The sequence below is a fragment of the Rutilus rutilus genome (genome assembly GCF_951802725.1).
Source record: "Rutilus rutilus genome assembly, chromosome: 21".
NCBI lineage: Eukaryota > Metazoa > Chordata > Actinopteri > Cypriniformes > Leuciscidae > Rutilus > Rutilus rutilus.
The window spans coordinates 12,373,755-12,395,109 of record NC_140226.1 but is presented as its reverse complement, the minus strand read 5'-3'; the positions used below and the strand labels follow the sequence as shown (position 1 = coordinate 12,395,109).

The window sequence follows — 21,355 nt, the reverse complement described above, 5'->3', positions numbered from 1 at the left end:
CTCTATACTGTATCCAGTATATAGAGTTTCAGTGTTTATAGTGGGTTCTATTTGCTTTTTGACGCGACACTCACAACCAGTGTAGGCAAATGTCAGCTGTTAAGCGACTGAATGTCTGTGAGTGGGGCCTATGTGCGATTATGTATTTAGTATATTATGTATTAAAGTCCCCCTGTAGTCAATCATTTTATCTCTTAAAGGGACACTCCACCCATTTGCATTAAGCTTTGCATTGTTAGAAACCCAGTCATACTATTGAATGGTCGTGCAACACTCTCTCATTTTCCCCTGAGACGGGAGAAATCCGTTATTTACCTTTTACACTTCCTCCTACAATGACGCAAAAATCGTCATTTTGCATCATTGTAGGAGGAAGTGTAAGAGGGGGGGATTTCTGTTGAGACTACAAGCACTAGTTCCTCATCTTTCCCAGGGGGCGGGACCCGCTCACGCTACAGACCTATTACAGATCAGTGGGTGGGACTTTACTCTCTGAAACTGAAAGCAATATCCTCCATCTTGTTTGAAGCTAAGCTAACAGGCGCTGTGGAGACAGATGTAAAGTTATGACAATAGCGGAGGAGAGTGCTCAATATGATATAGACTAGAGGAAGAGGATTTCGGAAGTCTGATGCTTGAATTAGGTGTTTGTGGCTACCTTTACAAGCCGCATTATAGCGAAGAGCAGCCGAGGCAGAAGACCTGCCTGCCGCGGATGAGGAGCCCGGACTGGCTCGAGTTAGGGCGGACTGGTGGCGCCGGTGATCTCACTATGCAACTCATAGACTGTAAGATGCAACTACGAACACAGAGATAGAGTCCGTCTGCGGCAAAGAATTTCAACGATGACAATTTCTCCTGGACGAAATCTCTGAATCAGACGAGGACACGGACGTTTGTGTTGAGAACTATCCTAGTTTCGCACCGCATATGTTCTGACTGAACATCCAGGTACCATGCAATAATTCACCTTTTCGAAAGAAATACAAACGAGGAGTAATGAGTTCGCCAACTAACTAGACATTTTGTGTGAATGTGAAATGAATTTCAAGCTCTGGTGGTAGCTAGCCTTGTAGACGGAAGAGCGATTTCTCTTATAGGCAGATATGCGCTTTCTGGATTAGTGGGAGTGGCTTGCGGAGCTGTGCAATGTGGTGCATTGTGGGAGTTCATACAAATGCGTCCTGAAGTTATTTTTTGTCTTTCCTCGGTCACGAAGGCACCAAATTCAAAATTTATTTTACATTTCGACTACATATATGACCCACTTTAAATAAAAAACAATGTTCAAATGGGTGGAATGCCCCTTTAAAACTCATCTTTGATCACCAAAATGACATTATTTAAAAAAATTTCCTTGAAAAAATATTCTTCATGCCTTAATATAACTTATACACTCACCTAAAGGATTATTAGGAACACCTGTTCAATTTCTCATTAATGCAATTATCTAATCAACCAATCACATGGCAGTTGCTTCAATGCATTTAGGGGTGTGGTCCTGGTCAAGACAATCTCCTGAACTCCAAACTGAATGTCAGATTGGGAAAGAAAGGTGATTTAAGCAATTTTGAGCGTGGCATGGTTGTTGGTGCCAGACGGGCCGGTCTGAGTATTTCACAATCTGCTCAGTTACTGGGATTTTCACGCACAACTATTTCTAGGGTTTACAAAGAATGGTGTGAAAGGGGAAAAACATCCAGTATGCGGCAGTCCTGTGGGCGAAAATGCCTTGTTGATGCTAGAGGTCAGAGGAGAATGGGCCGACTGATTCAAGCTGATAGAAGAGCAACTTTGACTGAAATAACCACTCGTTACAACCGAGGTATGAAGCAAAGCATTTGTGAAGCCACAACACGCACAACCTTGAGGCGGATGGGCTACAACAGCAGAAGACCCCACCGGGATACCACTCATCTCCACTACAAATAGGAAAAAGAGGCTACAATTTGCATGAGCTCACCAAAATTGGACAGTTGAAGACTGGAAAAATGTTGCCTGTTCTGATAAGTCTCGATTTCTGTTGAGATGAGTCAGAATTTGGCGTAAACAGAATGAGAACATGGATCCATCATGCCTTGTTACCACTGTGCAGGCTGGTGGTGGTGGTGTAATGGTGTGGGGGATGTTTAGGCCTCTTAGTGCCAATTGAGCATCGTTTAAATGCCACGGCCTACCTGAGCATTGTTTCTGACCATGTCCATCCCTTTATGACCACCATGTACCCATCCTCTGATGGCTACTTCCAGCAGGATAATGCACCATGTCACAAAGCTCGAATCATTTCAAATTGGTTTCTTGAACATGACAATGAGTTCACTGTACTAAAATGGCCCCCACAGTCACCAGATCTCAACCCAATAGAGCATCGTTGGGATGTGGTGGAACGGGAGCTTCGTGCCCTGGATGTGCATCCCACAAATCTCCATCAACTGCAAGATGCTATCCTATCAATATGGGCCAACATTTCTAAAGAATGCTTTCAGCACCTTGTTGAATCAATGCCACGTAGAATTAAGGCAGTTCTGAAGGCGAAAGGGGGTCAAACACAGTATTAGTATGGTGTTCCTAATAATCCTTTAGGTGAGTGTACTTCTACTACACCCTTACCTCATTTACTATATGGTTCTATGAATATGCAAATTAGCCCCGCCCCCACTCACTCGCATCACCTCAGAGATCAACTCGTTGACGATCACACGTTGACCTGATTGGTTACAAGGTAGTTTGTGATGTCAGAAACACCCGCGATATCAAACCGCATTTTGAGACTGTGTTTGGTTCACTGCAGTTTTAAAGAGAAAATATTCAGCAATAGTGTCGACTTATGAATTTGCACATGGTTTGTCCTGTCTGCATATTAAAAACACCAAATTGACATAAACAACATTAAAAGCTTGATTTTCAGTATTTGTCGATGACTTGCTCTTGAGGCAGTCATGCAAATGATTAAATAAATGCTTTGTTTATAATGAGGACGTTTTAAGCTATGCAATTTGCAAGATGTTTTAATGGCTTATATTCAAAATGTCAAGGTAATTTTGATTTCATGACCCTTTTAATTGTTTGGAAAAGCGCAGTTTGTATATTGCAAAATATAATTTTTTTCACAGAAGGGTTTGAAACAACATAAGGATGCATCCAAAAATTTTTTTTTGTTTTTTGTTTTTGGTGAACTATCCCTTTAAGGGAAATAACACCTGGCTTCAGGCTCATAATTCTGCACACGTTCAACCTCTCATGCTCCAGAAGTGGGAAGCGTGTAGGTCTGTTATTTTCCTCTGAAGAGAGGGTTCAGACCCCACCGGTGCTTGTTTACTGCCTGCTATTTGTTGGTTTCCATCATCTACAATCTATCTATAATTTCTAAAAATGAATTGTGATTATCCAAAGAATGGATTTTAACAATTTCAGTTTTTCCAACAAGACTAAACAGTATTATTTGGTTCTGTATTTCAGAGATAGAATTTTCAAGGAGATGATAAAAGGCACTACACGTAGTGGTGGCACACCAGATTTATGTATTGAATCTGCAGAGCTTTACTACTGTGTGCATGTCTGTGTTTATGATGCTGAATGTGTTTGTGTGAGCGAGAGATACGAGCCGTGAGCTGTTGCCGCGGGTCAAACGTTCGCTCAGTCTGCCACAGCAGCAGTGAACACACTGAAGTTCATTGATGGTGTGTTTGGATGAAGTAGATCAGAGCAGGAGGGTTAATGGAAAAGCCCATATGTTTGGCAAAGCTGACATAAATCACGCATACACACAATCAGACCTCTTTCTTTCTGAATCGACATTAAAATCTCCACTATCAGACATCCGTTTTACTGGTACAGTCAGGGAATACGAAGCTCTCTGAACACACACACAGTAAACAACTGCCCTAATAAACTTCTTCATCAACTAAACACACACACACACAAACCTTTTATCCTCCTCTGGTTTCTTATTGTGTTTCGGCTCTTTTGTGTTTCACCCTTGTTGATCATCATTAACCTTTTTCCTGGTTCATCTGAGTGTTGTTTATATCAGCATGTAATTTTATATGCCAATTTATATGTGAACTTGTTTCTCTTCCTGTTTTTCTAGTCTTGATGTTATTTAATACTGCATCCAGTGTAATTTATGAATAGTTACAAGGTTAATACATTTTAATTGATATTAACAGAAAAATACAATCATTTTGTAGGTGGAACTTTGGGACTCTAATTATCATGTTTGTTAGTTTTTTGGACAAGGTTATCATTACATGATTACCATAAAATATTATTGCCCAATTCATTTGCATGGTATTCCAATCAGTGTTATTTTTGCATTGTTTTATACTGTTATAGTATTTATTACTATTTTTGAATTAGTTTATAATTTTATATTTCAGTTTTCATTTAAAATTTTAAGTTTTAGTAATATAGTTATTTTTTTTAATACTTCTATCTATCTTTAATTTATATTTATTTATTTTTTAGTTTGAGTTTTAGTATTCATCTTAAACGTATTTTATTTCGATTACTTTCCAAGGCACTTTTAAATTTAGTTTTTTTATGCTTTGAATTTTTTGATTGCATATTTAATTTAATTTCAGCTTTATTTCAATTAATGCTTTTAGTTTGTTTTAGTTAACAAGGACAAAACTGTATTACTGATACGTTGGAATCAGTGTTTTCTGGATGTATACCATGGCAGTACAATGTGTTTATTAATATGTACCTATATAGAGAGATGCTGTAAATCATGGTAATACTATGATTTTTTTGTCAGGTACCGTGGTAATACCATGTTTTTATATATGTAGCATGATAATGCCACTTTTTCTTTTTTTTTTTAAATGTACCATGGTACATTTCTACAAAACATAGTACTACCATGGTACATTTAAAAGAAAAAAAAAAAAGTGGCATTATCATGCTTTTTTTACATTTAAAGGGATACTCCACTTTTTTGGGAAATAGGCTCATTTTACAACTCCCCCAGAGTTAAACAGTTGAGTTTTACCGTTTTCGAATCCATTCAGCCGATCTCCGGGTCTGGTGGTACCACTTTTAGCATAGCTTAGCATAGATCATTGAATCGGACAAGACCATTAGCATCTCTCTCAAAAAAATGACCGAAGAGTTTCGATATTTTTCCTATTTAAAACTTGACTCTTCTGTAGTTACATCGTGTACTAAGACCGACGGAAAATGAAAAGTTGCGATTTTCTAGGCTGATATGGCTAGGAACTATACTCTCATTCCTGCGTAATAATCAAGAAACTTTGCTGCCGTACCATGAGTCCAGCAGGCGTAATGATATGACGCAGCGCCTGAAAATAGGTCTAATAGGTTAGACAAACTTAGTCCCGGTCACGTTGGAAGTTACTGAGCTGGGGACTATTTTCAGGCGCTGCGTCATATCATTACGCCTGCTGGACTCATGGTACGGCAGCAAAGTTTCTTGATTATTACGCAGGAATGAGAGTATAGTTCCTAGCCATATCAGCCTAGAAAATCGCAACTTTTCATTTTCCGTCGGTCTTAGTACACGATGTAACTACAGAAGAGTCAAGTTTTAAATAGGAAAAATATCGAAACTCTTTGGTAATTTTTTTGAGAGAGATGCTAATGGTCTTGTCCGATTCAATGATCTATGCTAAGCTATGCTAAAAGTAGTACCGCCGGTCAGACCCGGAGATCGGCTGAATGGATTCGAAAACGGTAAAACTCAACTGTTTAACTCTGGGGGAATTGTAAAATGAGCCTATTTCCAAAAAAAGTGGAGTATCACTTTAATATAGTTATATGTTTTTGTATGTATGATAATACCTTGTTTGTTTGTTTTCTTAGATATGTCAGTACTGTTTTTAGACATATATCATGTTAATACTATGTTTTTTGACATATACCATGGTAATACAATAAAAAATTTGGTCAGCTGCCATGATAATACCATCTTTTGGACATATATACCATAATGATAATACTGCTTTTAGTCTCACTCCATATTAATACCATGTATTTTTGTACATATAAAAATACTTTGTTTTTATTTGTTTAGTTTTTTTGTATTGATGTGTGGTGACATCAGTAGTTTACCACACAAGTTTACAGTACCACACATATACCATGGACCATGAATCTGGTACTGTGGTGGTACCATTGTGCAGGCAGAGTTTAAGATGATAATACCATGGTACTTTGATACATACCATACAGCAGCAGTGATATTGTCTAAAAGGAGAGGAGAACAAAAAAAAGTTTCTGCTCATTCAAATGCATTACTGTTGTTAAAGGTTGAAAACGCTGTGTTCTGTGTCTAGATCTAGCCGACATGAGCGAGGAGAAGAAGGAAGGCCTGGGGCATCTCTGCACGACACTACAGGTTTATCTTGGCGAAGAGAACTGCAATCTTTCTGAGCTTCCGTCCGGCCTCGACCCCATCAGCCTTCTTGCCAGAGTAAGAGTCCTTTCATTGTCATCTCCAGCAGACCGCAGGGGTCACGCTCTCAGAGCGACGGGGCGTCACACCGGATCTTGCGCAGTGTTGCGAATGATGTCAGTGTGTCACGAGTGCGTGGACACATACCGAGCTGCTAGGTCACCTGCTGTGAATACATGCTGCTATGTTTTGTCTTTTCTCCTTAAAGCAGGGATCAAGTTGTTCATAGAAGCTAAATTAAGTCATTTCATGTTCAAGGTTGAATTTTAGACCAAAACGTTTCAATTCAGTTTAATGGAATCATTAAAGTCGTAAAATGGAAGTTGCGATAAGTTTTTCCTTCCTTATTTTGACGTATATCTGAGTGAAATGGCTTCACGAAAAAAGAAAAAAAATGTGGGGCGGGATTTGATTTTGTCCATCGGGAATTGATTGGATTGTTGGTTGGTTGTGGTTTGCTATTGGTTGATGTCATGTGATTGACAGGTTGCCCAGATCGGCAGGGCTTGATATTAACACCCACCAACCTGCCGGTCAGTCCTTCTAGCTACTTTGGCGGGTTGAATTTAATGTATAATATATACATTTTTCAATTGTAGTCTTTTAAAAAGGCATCTAAAATAATAAACTAAGTGCAATGTATATAGATTTTTTCAGTACATATTGACATACCGCACATAAAGCCGCCTCTCAGTACTAAAAATTGAGTACTTTTTCACTGCTTATTAGACTTAAACAGTCAAATACACTCAAAATCATGTCAAAATGCCGTTCTTGGTGAGTAATTATGTAAACATTCAGTTATGTTTAAAGTGAACATAAACAGTTGAGAAAGAAAACGCATGTGTAACAGTATAATGGATCCGTGCATCAGGTCTTAAAGTGACAGCAGCCTAATATATGAGATGCCAAATTATGAGATAATATAAAAAATATCTATATGACAGTTTTTCCCCATGGTGTCGATGACAAAATTGTGGCCAGTGAAAATGCTGAGTGGCTAGTAACTTTGGAAAACCACTAGCAAAAAAAGTTAATGTCAAGCCCTGGACATTAGAGAAGAGAAGAGGGATGGGGAAGTTATTTTGATTAAAGATTACGAGAGCACATGAATTAAAACTAAAACTAATGATGTGCACAGATAAATCATTTATAATAAACACTGCAATGTTCCATTAACAATATATAAGAATTGTCTATTTTGATCAGATCCAGAATCATTACATTCCTCACGATTCACATCTCAAGATGCCTATCCCATAATTTTCTGCCATTTCCTTTGTGGATGCCTGAGGTGCATGCTAATGTACTAGTTTATTTACAGATGTGTCAGTGAGATCGCTTGTTTGGATTCCTGTGAGAGTAGATTTTATTTGCTTGTTTACCAAACCGTCACTCTGTGCCGTAATTGTGAACGCATTGAGTGAAAGCTGCGTTTCAGGGTGAAAATGGTGATCTTCTCTTCAGGATCGCATGTAAACAGAGAAGGGATTGCACATCTGGCCCGGGACAAACAAATGTTGCATGTGAACACAAACACCTGTTTTATATGAGAGACAGCCAGCAGCCACATCTCGCTTATAAAGCAAAGACCCAAATGTGGATCCTGTAAGCATTTATAATCCAAAAACACTAAACACCGCAGCAGGGCAAAACTCGAGTTATGCAAAGCATGCACAGATGCTTGATCTAGCATCCAATTCACTTTTGCATTTGTTGACCTTGATTTACAAATTTAAAAAAAATTGATCGTGATTCGACTTATTTGTATTGTATTGTTTAGATTCCACAGTCATAGAAATCCTATATATATCAGCGAGTTATTCAATTGTATTTTCTTGGCCTGGATACAAGCTATTATGATGTTCATTTGTGAGTGAGTCATTCTGTTGAGTTGGTTCTTTTGAATAACTGCTTCACAAATCAGTGTGAATCACTGCGATTAGTTATTCATTAGCTAATCGTTCTGAATCAATTTCTGAAATTCTTATCTAGTATTCAGAAATGACTGGAAAGTTGAAAGTAAATGCATCATTAAAAATGTTGGTATGTATTTGTGTAATTCTATAGCTAAAGGTGTTTGTAGAATGATGATGTGCGTGTTTTCTACCTTTTTTGCTTGTAGATAAGTACACGTTAGAGATAAATACAGTATCATCGTTTTTAGCTACTTGATGGGTTCAGTTTGAGTGCTTTTTGGAATCTTATTGATATAAGGGAGATATAAAGAGTATAAGATTAAAGATTGGAAGTGAAAATTTAGGGAACAATCAATAGCTTAAATGAATAGTTTACTTAAAAATGAAAATTCTGTCATCATTTACTCACCCTCAAGTTGTTTCAAACCTGTATAATTTTCTTTCTTCTGTTGAGCACACAGGAAGATATTTTGAAGAATTTTGGTAACCAAACAGTTGATGGGCCCCGTTGACTTCCATAGTAGGACAAATAAATAAATAATAATACTGTGGAAGTCAATGGGGCCCATCAACTGTTTTTATTTTATTTTTTATATTCCCAAATGTGAAAGTTTTAAGCAAGCTCTTAGACCACTCAGATGAACACCTAATTTTAAATATACACTCACCTAAAGGATTATTAGGAACACCATACTAATACTGTGTTTGACCCCCTTTCGCCTTCAGAACTGCCTTAATTCTACGTGGCATTGATTCAACAAGGTGCTGAAAGCATTCTTTAGAAATGTTGGCCCATATTGATAGGATAGCATCTTGCAGTTGATGGAGATTTGTGGGATGCACATCCAGGGCACGAAGCTCCCGTTCCACCACATCCCAAAGATGCTCTATTGGGTTGAGATCTGGTGATTGTGGGGGCCATTTTAGTACAGTGAACTCATTGTCATGTTCAAGAAACCAATTTGAAATGATTGGAGCTTTGTGACATGGTGCATTATCCTGCTGGAAGTAGCCATCAGAAGATGGGTACATGGTGGTCATAAAGGGATGGACATGGTCAGAAACAATGCTCAGGTAGGCCGTGGCATTTAAACGATGCCCAGTTGGCACTAAGGGGCCTAAAGTGTGCCAAGAAAACATCCCCCACACCATTACACCACCACCACCAGCCTGCACAGTGGTAACAAGGCATGATGGATCCATGTTCTCATTCTGTTTACGCCAAATTCTGACTCTACCATCTGAATGTCTCAACAGAAATCGAGACTCATCAGACCAGGCAACATTTTTCCAGTCTTCAACTGTCCAATTTTGGTGAGCTCGTGCAAATTGTAGCCTCTTTTTCCTATTTGTAGTGGAGATGAGTGGTACCCGGTGGGGTCTTCTGCTGTTGTAGCCCATCCGCCTCAAGGTTGTGCGTGTTGTGGCTTCACAAATGCTTTGCTGCATACCTCGGTTGTAACGAGTGGTTATTTCAGTCAAAGTTGCTCTTCTATCAGCTTGAATCAGTCGGCCCATTCTCCTCTGACCTCTAGCATCAACAAGGCATTTTCGCCCACAGGACTGCCGCATACTGGATGTTTTTCCCTTTTCACACCATTCTTTGTAAACCCTAGAAATGGTTGTGCGTGAAAATCCCAGTAACTGAGCAGATTGTGAAATACTCAGACCGGCTCGTCTGGCACCAACAACCATGCCTCACTAAAAATTGCTTAAATCACCTTTCTTTCCCATTCTGACATTCAGTTTGGAGTTCAGGAGATTGTCTTGACCAGGACCACACCCCTAAATGCATTGAAGCAACTGCCATGTGATTGGTTGATTAGATAATTGCATTAATGAGAAATTGAACAGGTGTTCCTAATAATCCTTTAGTTGAGTGTATAAGTTATATTAAGGCATGAAGAATTTTTTTTCAAGGAAAAATGTTTAAATAATGTCATTTTGTATAATGTCATTTTGGATCTGACAGCAGCTGCATCACAATCCGTAAGTATATGACTTACATAGTCTTATATAGATAAAGTTAACAAAACACTTACTCAAGTTCAATAACGAGTGGGCGTTGCCTATGAAATGACGTTAGCCAATCATAATGGTTATGTATTTTTTGTTTGTTTTTTTTTGCAAAAAATATTATTAACATTATAAGTGAACCTCAAGGACCATATTAAAATAATAAACAAGTCATGTCAAAATGTCATGACCCTTTTAAAATGACCCTATTAAAAGGCCTTTAGGTGATAAAAATAATCCTTTAGGTGAGTGTATATATATATTTTGGGTCAAAATGACCTGATGAGAGGAAGTTAACATTCTTTTGTGGAAAATTTGTGGAAATAAGACAAAAATGCAAGTTGCCACAAATAATGCGAGAGTTTGCTTGAATTTGCATTAAATTATGCATTTGCAAAATAGTGAAATTCTAGACGGACTGTATATTGGCCGAACAGAGGAGAATCGCTCTCCCATTTAGGTACTTTGGTTTCTCCAAAGGTTTCTTCCCTGGTTTCAAGAAGTTATTCCTTTCGCCTCTGTGACATTGTAAAGTTCCTTTTGCTGTTTTTAACAAAGTGCTGCAAAAATGAAGTACTAAAATAATTAAATGTGATGTACAATGGGTGCAGAAATTATTTAGACATTAAGATGTTTGAAAGTATTGGATTGGTTAAAAAAAAAAAAAATGGTGGCATCTCTGATCAAATTTTGTTGCATTTTTTAAAATGTTGTCAAATATGACGTACAAATACACTTTAGGGGGCTTTTTATTGCTTTGCACTCAATCAAAACCAATGATTTTCAAAAAACAATTAGTTTTTTCCGGTCAGATCTGTAAAATGGAATTCAATGCTCTGTTCATCAGTCTGTCACTCATGTCAGTCATTTATTAGATAGAGACTGAAGATGGGAAAACATATCAGAGCTGAGTTGATGGATTGAGTTGTGACATTTTCTGTCAGACATATGAGGTAAAGAAACATCAGGACAGGTGATGGAGAGGAAGTGCAATGGGACTCACATATGAATCATGTTCCCATAATGTGAAACCCTCTCTTATTCAGCAATCATCATTCTCTGTAGATTATGTCATGTCGACCTGCAGGCCTGACCCAGATGCATGATCTGCTCCACATAACACACCTCAAGTTAACAGCACAGTCACTAACTAAAGAGCTTGAGTTAAATGTCTGCTCAGATTTACTGCTTGATTAGAACAGTCTTATTAGTTTGTTTTCATTAATTCATAGAAAATATGGTTGTTTCATATTTGGTTTGATGGACCTAAAGGCCCTTATATACTCATTGTGAATTAATTTTTCGTTCTTCGCTTAGGGGTAAAAAGTTTAAATGTTAATATATAACAAAATTAACACAACAAAAATGACACAAGTGAGAAAACCGCAGTTAAGAAAGCATCTGATCATAGCGATGCTGATATGTTTGCATCAGCTCTGCAATTAAGCAGTCAAGTAAATTCACACTACGTTTATTTACCACTAGTTTATAGCCTACAATAGATTTATTTAAAGCAAGCAGCTTTGCAGTGTTAAACATGAAGAAGCCTACCTCAGAACCACACCTACCTATTACATAATCGCTATGGACCAATGGTAGTTCGAAGGTGCTTACTAGCTGGAGCAAACTTTTCCAGAAGGTCTTTTTTGCAAGCTGTTTCAAAATCCCAAAACAAACTTCGTGAATTTTGAAGGAAGGAAGGAAGGAAGGAAGGAAGGAAGGAAGGAAGGAAGGAAGGAAGGAAGGAAGGAAGGAAGGAAGGAAGGAAGGAAGGAAGGAAGGAAGGAAGGAAGGAAGGAAGGAAGGAAGGAAGGAAGGAAGGAAGGAAGGAAGGAAGGAAGGGCTTTTGTCTTGACTATTATTTCTCTCTCACACATTATCTCCTTCTTTCACTCTTCACTTAATGAGATGCTTGTAAATCCTGGATGACTATTTCAGCTTGGGTGTGGGTGGGAAAACAAATGAGCAAACAGTGGAAGAAGTGCTTGTCTTGACCCTGAGTGCTGATAAATCTCCCTGTTCTGCATTAACTCTGCTCACGAGAGTCAGCTCTTGGCCCGACGCCTCGTCTTTAGCATTACAAACATGTTCAGCCACGTTAAACCGACACCCTGCCCATCGCCTAATCAATTAACCAGCGTGAAAACAAGCGTCCATGGTCCATAAATGATTTCCATTTCAAATCAGACAGATATTCTGTGCCATTTGCTGAAACTAATTCTCTTATAATATTCACAATTTATCCCTTGCATGCAGTGGAAGTTCCTCAGGGGAATTTGGGATGTTTGTTGGCAGTGTAATTTATTTATTTATTCATATTAAGAAGGAATTACCAGAGAACTAGAGTAGGTAGGAGTCAAAAATCTCCAATTACAATAATAAAACTGAGTGAGGGACGTGTCGGAACATGTGGATTTAGATTAAAATCTAGATCCGGAGGGGCTGTCATTCACATTCCAGAACTGAAGTGATCGTGAATTCACCGCTTTAATTAAAATTGCAGAGAATGCTAGTGTTATTGTCCAGGGCTTTGGTGAATACAGTATTCTCTTCTAATTTTTGCAGATGTGTGTAATGAACTCAAAAGGGAACTGGTGTCTTTTTTTTTTCTTCCTTTTTTTTGGCAAAGCAAGTCTTTTGTAGTCAAACTGAACAGTTCTGATTTACTGACTCATGGGTTTTAAATATTCTTTAAGAATGTGTGTTCTACTAAAGTTTCCTTTTGATGGGTGGCATCACATCTATCTGTGATTGTTTCCATTTTGTTGTCTTAATTAGGTGTATGCTCATACTTAAGGTTAGGGATTTGAACAACATAAATATATAACCTGTATATTTATATGGGTGCTGTATAATAATAAAATCATTAGCTTTATGTAACGCGGTGGCTGGTATAATGTGCTTGACGAATAAGAGTCCGTAAATGTGACGCTTTATTATTATGCAGACTTATACTGAAGAAGGGACTTGTGCAATGTTGAAACCAGAGAATTGAGTGTGGGCTCTTATGACACACAAAACACCCTTGCAACTGCATAGCAACACATTAAGAAATGCTCATGACATCTTCAGAACCGTATAGGAACGACCCTAAGGTGGAGATGACATTTGCACGGGCACCTAAAATCTGGTTTTCTTTTACAACAGATGTGATGTCATCTGCTACTCAGCACTGCCTTGTTTGCCCTTCATTCACAGCTGTTATGTTGAGCATCATTAATATTTTACATGTCCTCTATTTTGTTTTATTGGTCTGTATTTTACAATGGCCTGTTGTACCCAGAAAGCAGAGTTCCATCTGTGCATGATAGACCCCAAATAGGGCAGCATGTTCAGTGCTGTATTAATACATAATGCAGGAACACTTCACGACATCACCAGCAGCCAAACAGGTCGATGAGCTGAAGGATCAACATCCCATTTTGTTTTATAATTACCAAGATTAGAGAACATTGTAAAGCCTGTTTACATCATAAGGAAATTCTTTTTGCAATATAATTCAATAGTAAATGTGCCTTAGAATTAGAGTATAGGCCTACTATATGCTATTCTTTTTTCCCCATTATAATTTAGTTAGTAATTTTGGTTGTAAATATAAATAAATCATGAATATAAATCATTTATTCATTGGGGTGGGGGGTTACGCTTAAAAAACATAGCGTGACCAGAGTTGCCTGACTTCCAAACCGATAACTCTCGAGCTATTTTTGTATGTGTGTGTGTGTGTGTGTGTGTGTGTGTGTGATTCAAAAACAAATATTACAATGTGTAGTTAAAGATACACATTTTGTCAGTGATAAATTTATAAAACTGAATGAAAAATGTTACCACATTTTTCTTACTTTACTTAGTAGGCTTATTTTTGATTTTTTTTTTTTCATAAAGACCTTGGACAAAAAAATTATTTATGAAATTTTTTTGTTTTGTTTTTTGTTTACATTGTATTATGCTTTAGGTGTCATTGAAAGCACTACATTTATATATTTATTTATTTACTTTTCATTTTTCTTATCTGTTCTTTTCTTTTTCCTTTCCTTTCCTTTCCTTTCCTTTCCTTTCCTTTCCTTTCCTTTCCTTTCCTTTCCTTTCCTTTCCTTTCCTTTCCTTTCCTTTCCTTTCCTTTCCTTTCCTTTCCTTTCCTTTCCTTTTCCCTTTCCTGGTTTAGATACGATACGGCCATTAAACTACAACATTTATTCAACATTCTTCTCAGCAGCTCCAGTCCTCATGTTAGCAGATTTTGGAAAATATTCACCTTTCCCCCTCAGTTTTACCTGAGAGTTATATATGGCAAAGGAAAGATGATTTGTTAGATGACATCTCTCCTCTGTCAGCGCTCTGCAGACATTGTCATTTAACATATGTTTCAATTCTGACTTTAAAGGAGTAAAGATCAGAGGTCACTCCGACAGGGCTCTTGGTGGTCTGTCCCTGGCACTTAATAAGACCACCCCATCGTTACTCAGTTCCTGTCATTTTCCCAAGTCTTTTTTTTTTTTTTTTTTTTTCTTCTTCTTTTTTTTTTTTGTGCCCAACAACGATCCCAGTGTCCTCAGGGTAATGTCTGGATGTATGATTGTTTTCTCTCAGTCTGACTGTCATTTTACTTCAGGCACTTTAAGTTCCATGGTTGGTCAAATGACCCAGTACATGATAAAAATCCATCTGTTATACATTCTCTGATAAGTCATAAACAAATGTCTCCATTTATTTCCCGTTTGGTTAGTCTTGCAGAACATAAAGACAAAAAACATGGAAACCTTTATCATCACATGACAGATGTTTATATACAGCTCTGAGTTTGCAGACTGAGACTAAACCATGAGTATCCCGATTGTTCAGTAATTAGTTTGCTGGAAAGGTCACTTTGCGTTTTAACCTCAGACAATATGAAGAGATTTACCACTGTTCCTATGGTCAACCAAAACTAATTTCCCCTATTGCCGTGTTGACAGAATTAGAAAACAGTTAGCCTACTGTAAGTTGTAATATTTCTCAATATTAATGTTTTGACTGCATTTTTGATCATCAATGCAGCCTTGGTGGATCTGCAACTACATTTAACTGATTCACATTTAAATCAACATTAAGGCTGTGAATCACACAGACTGAACCAATAGGGGGCAGTGTGTTCTTAAATATCTGTATCTTATATACAGTTTGCACATAAACAACTGAGTATACCATTTGTTTTGTATGTTGGAAATTTTGGCCTTGAATGAACAAACATAACTATTTGTGCCCTCGGGCTATCGCTGGCACACTGAGGGTCCTGCTTCACTGGACACATTGAATAGGGTTGTAAAGCCTCTCGCGTTGACTTGTAAAATGTACATGTCGGTGTCTGCATGTGTTTAGTCTTTACGTGTTCATTCCTTGTGAGTGTTTGTTTGGGAATTGTTTGGTGGAGTGTGATTGTAGGTGTGAATGGAGAGTTTGTGTGTTTGTGGGCGCCGCAAGGATAGTAAAACCTGAAATTACCCACATTGTTTCCACCAGCCAACAGTCCCCATGAGGAAAACGGCTTAATAGAAAAACTAAATGATGTCTTAATGAAATGTATAAATGCTAAATGGTTTATGTGAAGGTTAACAGTAGGTTTACGGGATAGAAATTAACCTTAGTTCAGCGTAAAACAGTAGAAGTCAATGGAAAGTCCCCATCATGATAGAAAAACAAGCGTATGAGTGTGATGGGCTGCAGTCTAGAGGAGGATGTGGGTTATTGGACGGAGAGACAGTAAAATGGCCCATTACTATTCTGAGCACTGTGCGTGTGTGCATCAGTGCCTTTCAAGGAGGCTGACACATGCTTGGTAATATGAAACGCTTTTAAAGACAGAAGTTTCAGTCATTTTTTTTTCTTTCCTGTTGTGATGTATATCTGAGTGAAACGACTTCTCGAACAAGAAAAAATGTTGGGCGGGACTTGATTTTGTCCATGAGCAATTGATTGGATCGCTGAATGGTTGTGGTTTACTATTGGCTGATCTCATCATGTGAGTGACAGGTTGCCCCGCCCTTGTGCCACTAAACGCATCATCAGTGAATAGAAGAGATGTCCTTACAAAAGGGAGGGGAAATTATTGTGATTTAAAGATTATGATGGCACATGAATTAAAAAATAAATGATGTGCACGGAAAAATCATGTATAATAAATACTGCAATGTTCCATAAAAAAAAATCGTCAATTTTGATTTCATGGTTTAATATGGTATATTCAACATATGTCCAACTGTTCCTGAAATGTAATCTTAGATAATGGGTCTTGTAATTTATTTCAAATATTTACCATCAACAAATTGTGGCCAAGTGTGTCTATTTAATTTCCATGCACATTCTTGTTTGCAGTTAACTACACCATATCACATTAACAAAAGGGCAAAGATCGACAATCATATCCAATATCCGAGCTTAACCCTAATATAGTCCTTCAGCCATTCTGAGTTACATTTACAGCTTCCTTTTCCGCCTTGTACTCAATCAGTTGCTGTATGCCACTGATATGGAGCAATAAGCAGCAGTTATTGAGCTATGACAGAGTTTAATTGTGTCCTCCTGTAGCAGACACTACAGCTGCATCACCTCTCTGAGACGCCCACTCAATTTCTCATCCTGACCGAACCGTAACCCTGCAATACACACACCACAGAGGTATTGTGCTGCATCCACACACAGCCATATCCAACAATCACCACCTTCCCACTGCAGGGAAAGATAGAAATGGAGAGAGACAAACATTCATTCACATGCAAGACAGGCTTCCCGCACCTTTGGGAATGCTGCACCAGCCTTAAAGACAACATGAATTTGAAATTTACTTTCCGAATAAATGTGCCTGGACTTTTTGTGCATGATTTTTTTAGTCACTATGGCTAACTTACCTTGCCTTTTAATAGCGTGAGTTTGAATAAATATTATATCAAATAAAAGTTCATATAATCCATTTGTTGTTGATGTTGTTATTAATCTTCTATCCTACAATCTAGATATTATTATTTGTTATAATGAAATCCCTGGTTTGTGATAGTTAAAAGGTTGCTAAATGCTATTTCATGTCTTTTTCTTACATTTTTATTTTTATTTTGCTGCATTCAATGAATAACAGTCAGTGGCTGGTCAGACCCAAATTTAAATTGCCGCTAAGATTTTAGTCACCCTGTAGATGTTTTCTGCCTTTGCCGGTCCCAAGCCCGGATGAGAAAGCAGGAGGGTTGGGTGTCGGGCTAGCAACCCTTCCCCGTAAAAAAATCTAACCGCTACAGCAACAGATAAGAAAATTTCAACAAATTTTGGTCAAAGAAGCTGGAGCTCGGATTCAAATTATTTGACGGAACTGGAGAAAACCGACACCGGTGTCCGGTGCCTGAAGTCAGAAACAATCTTCTCCGCAAGAAACATCACAAAACTTGGAACGTGGAATGTGCAGACCATCATAGTGGACCACTCGCCCAACTATTACAGGCCTTTGACGATTATCATTTGGACATCTTAGTGGTCTGTGAGGTCAGATGGATAGGAAGGGAGTGGCCAAATTAAGAGTGAGGGCAATAAATGTTTGTATACGGGACACAATACGGCATGAATTTGGAGTCGGACTGATCCTGAATAAAAGAGCAAGGAAAGCGCTGGTCGGCTGGAAACCCGTCAGTAACCGGATCATTATGGCCTGTTTTGCTTATGGACACGCCAAAGCGACAGTCATGCAAGTCAAAGACAAGTATTACGAGCAGCTCCAAGACATTTGATGACATCCCAAATCACGACTTGAAGGTCCTGATCGGGGACTTTAATGCCCGGCTGGGTGGTGACCGACGAGGATTCAAAACTGGACTCTGCACAATCCCGTTACCAGTCTGTGGACCAGCCCAGTGGCCGGCAGTCAGCACAAGCCCGTTACCAGTCTGTGTCCCGGCAGTCTCGATTCCAGGTCTTTCCTAAGCCAGAGCAGTCAAGTTACAGGTCTCTTTCCAGTCTTGGTCCCGAACCTTTGGAGCAACCCACTAAAATACCACTTCAAGACTCAGACTCATTCTGTTCGCTGGATTCACTCTGCATCAGGACCACTGAAGGACAATGTAAAAGAAGAACAATGAGTTCAGCATCGAGGGAAAAGAAGAAAAAGAAGTGTTATGTGTTTTACTCTGTATGTGGTGCTTTAATCCCCCATGCCCTTATAAGGATCCAGGATCTTACTAAAACATGGTGAAAGGTTATGGTAGGACAACAGTTCAATGCACTGACTATAAATGTAATTCGAATGTAACATATTGTGTATGTACTTAAAAAAAATATATTGCCGGTACAAAAAAAATAAAAAAAATAAAATAAAGTTGTCCTCCGAAGAGGGGACACATGGGGTGGAGGTGGGCAAAAAAGTAAAAAAAACAAAAAAACACTGGACTCTGCTCTGACAATGACGAATGATTGGTATCGTTGTGTAAATACAACGGGCTATGTGTCGGAAACACGTATTTCCAACATCGTCGAATCCACAAGGGGATATGGTTGTCACCAGATGGGCGAACCCTCAACGAGATCAACTTTATCTACATCAGTCAGAAGTGGAGGTCATCCCTGCGCCATGTCAGGGTATACAGAATAGCGGACGTAGGGTCAGACCATTATTTAGTCAGAGTGCAAATGAAGCTTAAGCTCATAAACCAAAAGCAGTCCATATCAAAGAGTTTGTTTGCAATGGAGAAACTCAAGAACCAAACCATCTCAAGCACTTTTAGTTCGGAACTACGTAACCGTTTCAGTATGCTAGATGCAAAAGATGTGGAAGAGCTCTCGTCTAAGATCAAAAACACCACAAAGGAGTGCACCCCAAGACATAATTGGGAGGCGCCGAGGACGCAGAAGGGAGAAGTGGATCAAAGACTGAACATGGAAACTGACAGATGAGAGGAAAATCGCAAAGCTAAAAAGAGACCAGGTCATGGATGCCGACGATTGAGAAGCAGGAAACCAGAGATACGCAGAACTAGACCGACTTGTTAAGAAAAGCTGCCAGATGGACAAGAAAGAATGGTTCCCGCTAAAAGGGCGATGAAGCACAAGAAACGGCAGACCGAAATGACACGAAGACATCGTCAATGAGTTGACTGTAACAAGGAAAAACACCAACGTCCCAATTAAAGCTAAAAATGGGAGACTTCTAACCATACAAGAAGAACAGAACAAAATATAGATCGAACACATCTGGGACACACTTAATCAACCAAACCACCTATGACTTCGATGCTGACATCGCTCTAGAGGAGCTTCCAATGAACACTGGTGAGATCACCATAGAGATAGGAAAAATCGGCAAAGAACAACAGGACGGCAGGGTTGGACGACATACCGGCGAGATCCTTAAACATGGTTGCCAGATAATAGCAGAAAAGCTGTCAATGCTATTCAACAAGTGCTGGCGATGCGGAGAAGTCCTATGGGACTGGCAAAGAGGAGTGATAGTCAAGATTCTAAAGAAAGGTAACATCCCTGAATGCACAAACTGGCGAGGTATCACCCTCCTCTTAGTGCCCTGGAAGGCATTCTGCGTGGTACTACTCCCATCGTTTATGGAGTACCCTTGACCACTGTCTGAGAAAGGAACAAGCTGGGTTCTGTACTGGAAGATCAGACAATATTTGTCCTCCGCAACCTAATTGAACAATGCGTTGAGTATCGGAAAGCCCTGGCTATCAACTTCATCGACTTTAAGAAAGCATTTGACAGCATTCATTGAGTCTCTCTGGCAAATCCTGCGATCTTATGGTGTATCAATAGCAGGGGCGGTTTCTTCATTAGGGCAATTGGGCGATGCGCCACCAAAGTGCGAAAGGGACGGATTTTTTCAATCACATTCGCATTCAACAACCACAGAGTTACGCTAGCCATCACTGTTGTTCTGCCTCTGGATATAGTCCAATCACGGACCACGTCAAGTCATGTTCCGTGGAGTACCGCCCCTTTTTGGGAGATTTCACTCTGGCCGAGAATCACTCAAAGTGTTCCCATAAAATTCCATACCAAGAATTTTTTTTTTTTTTGAACTGCAGGCACTGCAATGCATTCTCTATGGGTTCCGGGAGGGCTCGCACTAACTTGCTTTCGTCATCCTACGTAACCTTATCTTGAAGCGATTGGTGGAAACAAATATACCTCTTTTAATAATCTTTAAGCTGAAGTGACATCCAATAATTTCCTCTGTGCATAACTTAAATTTCACGGACATATTCTCCATCTGTAAATGTTAGAAAGTCAAGCAAATATTTCCATTTTGCTGTCAGGAGTGGACGAGCCTTCTGCAAGCTAAACTTCCGTGAAGGAGCGCCGTTGCGTGCATGTGCACCAAACAGACGGAGCGCAATAGAATAGGAGCGCAATAATAATAGACTAAAATATACATTAACACTAAAATATAAATATATTTTGCTAAAATATTTGTTGTTGAATATTTGTTGTTGTTGGTGAACATAAATGTGCTATAGCATTTCAAACCTACAAGTGTATTTTTATGATAGCATTTTGTTTTTATTTATTTTCATTTTTAGTTTATTGAATTTAATGTCTTCTTTTAAAAAGCATTATTTTGTTTTTAGATTGTAATGTTACAATGTTAGAATGTAATGTGATTTGACCTCTTTTTTACACATAATAGATAGACTGCAAGGTTACATTCACTATGTTTGTTTTCATAGCCTTCAATATGAACATTGTTTGTAGGAAAATATTGGTCAGGATATGAAATTTAAAAATAAATAAATAAAAAAGTTTTTTTTTTAAATTCAAATATAAAAACGATGTAAATACTGAGATTATACCATACATCGCCATTTAGCCCAAAAATACAGATTTTTTTTGGCCATCGGCTATTGCCCAACCTTATGGCATGCTTTAAATCAGTGGTTCTCAATCCTGGTCCTGGGGACCCACAACTCTGCACATTTTATATGTCTCCTTTATCTGACACACCCAGTTCAGTTCAGAGCTCTTTCCTAACGAGATGATGATC

The 21,355-nt window shown here is 38.6% G+C and overlaps 1 protein-coding gene across 1 annotated transcript in view; it reads left to right on the top strand.

Moving 5' to 3' along the window:
• smyd3 (SET and MYND domain containing 3) overlaps window positions 1-21,355 on the top strand; it is a 205,383-nt gene that overhangs the window by 29,924 nt on the left and 154,104 nt on the right. Inside the window, exon 5 of the mRNA XM_084393098.1 lies at window positions 6,297-6,433. Within this exon, the coding sequence (XP_084249224.1) occupies window positions 6,297-6,433 (137 nt within the window). The remainder of the gene's footprint in view (window positions 1-6,296; window positions 6,434-21,355) is intronic.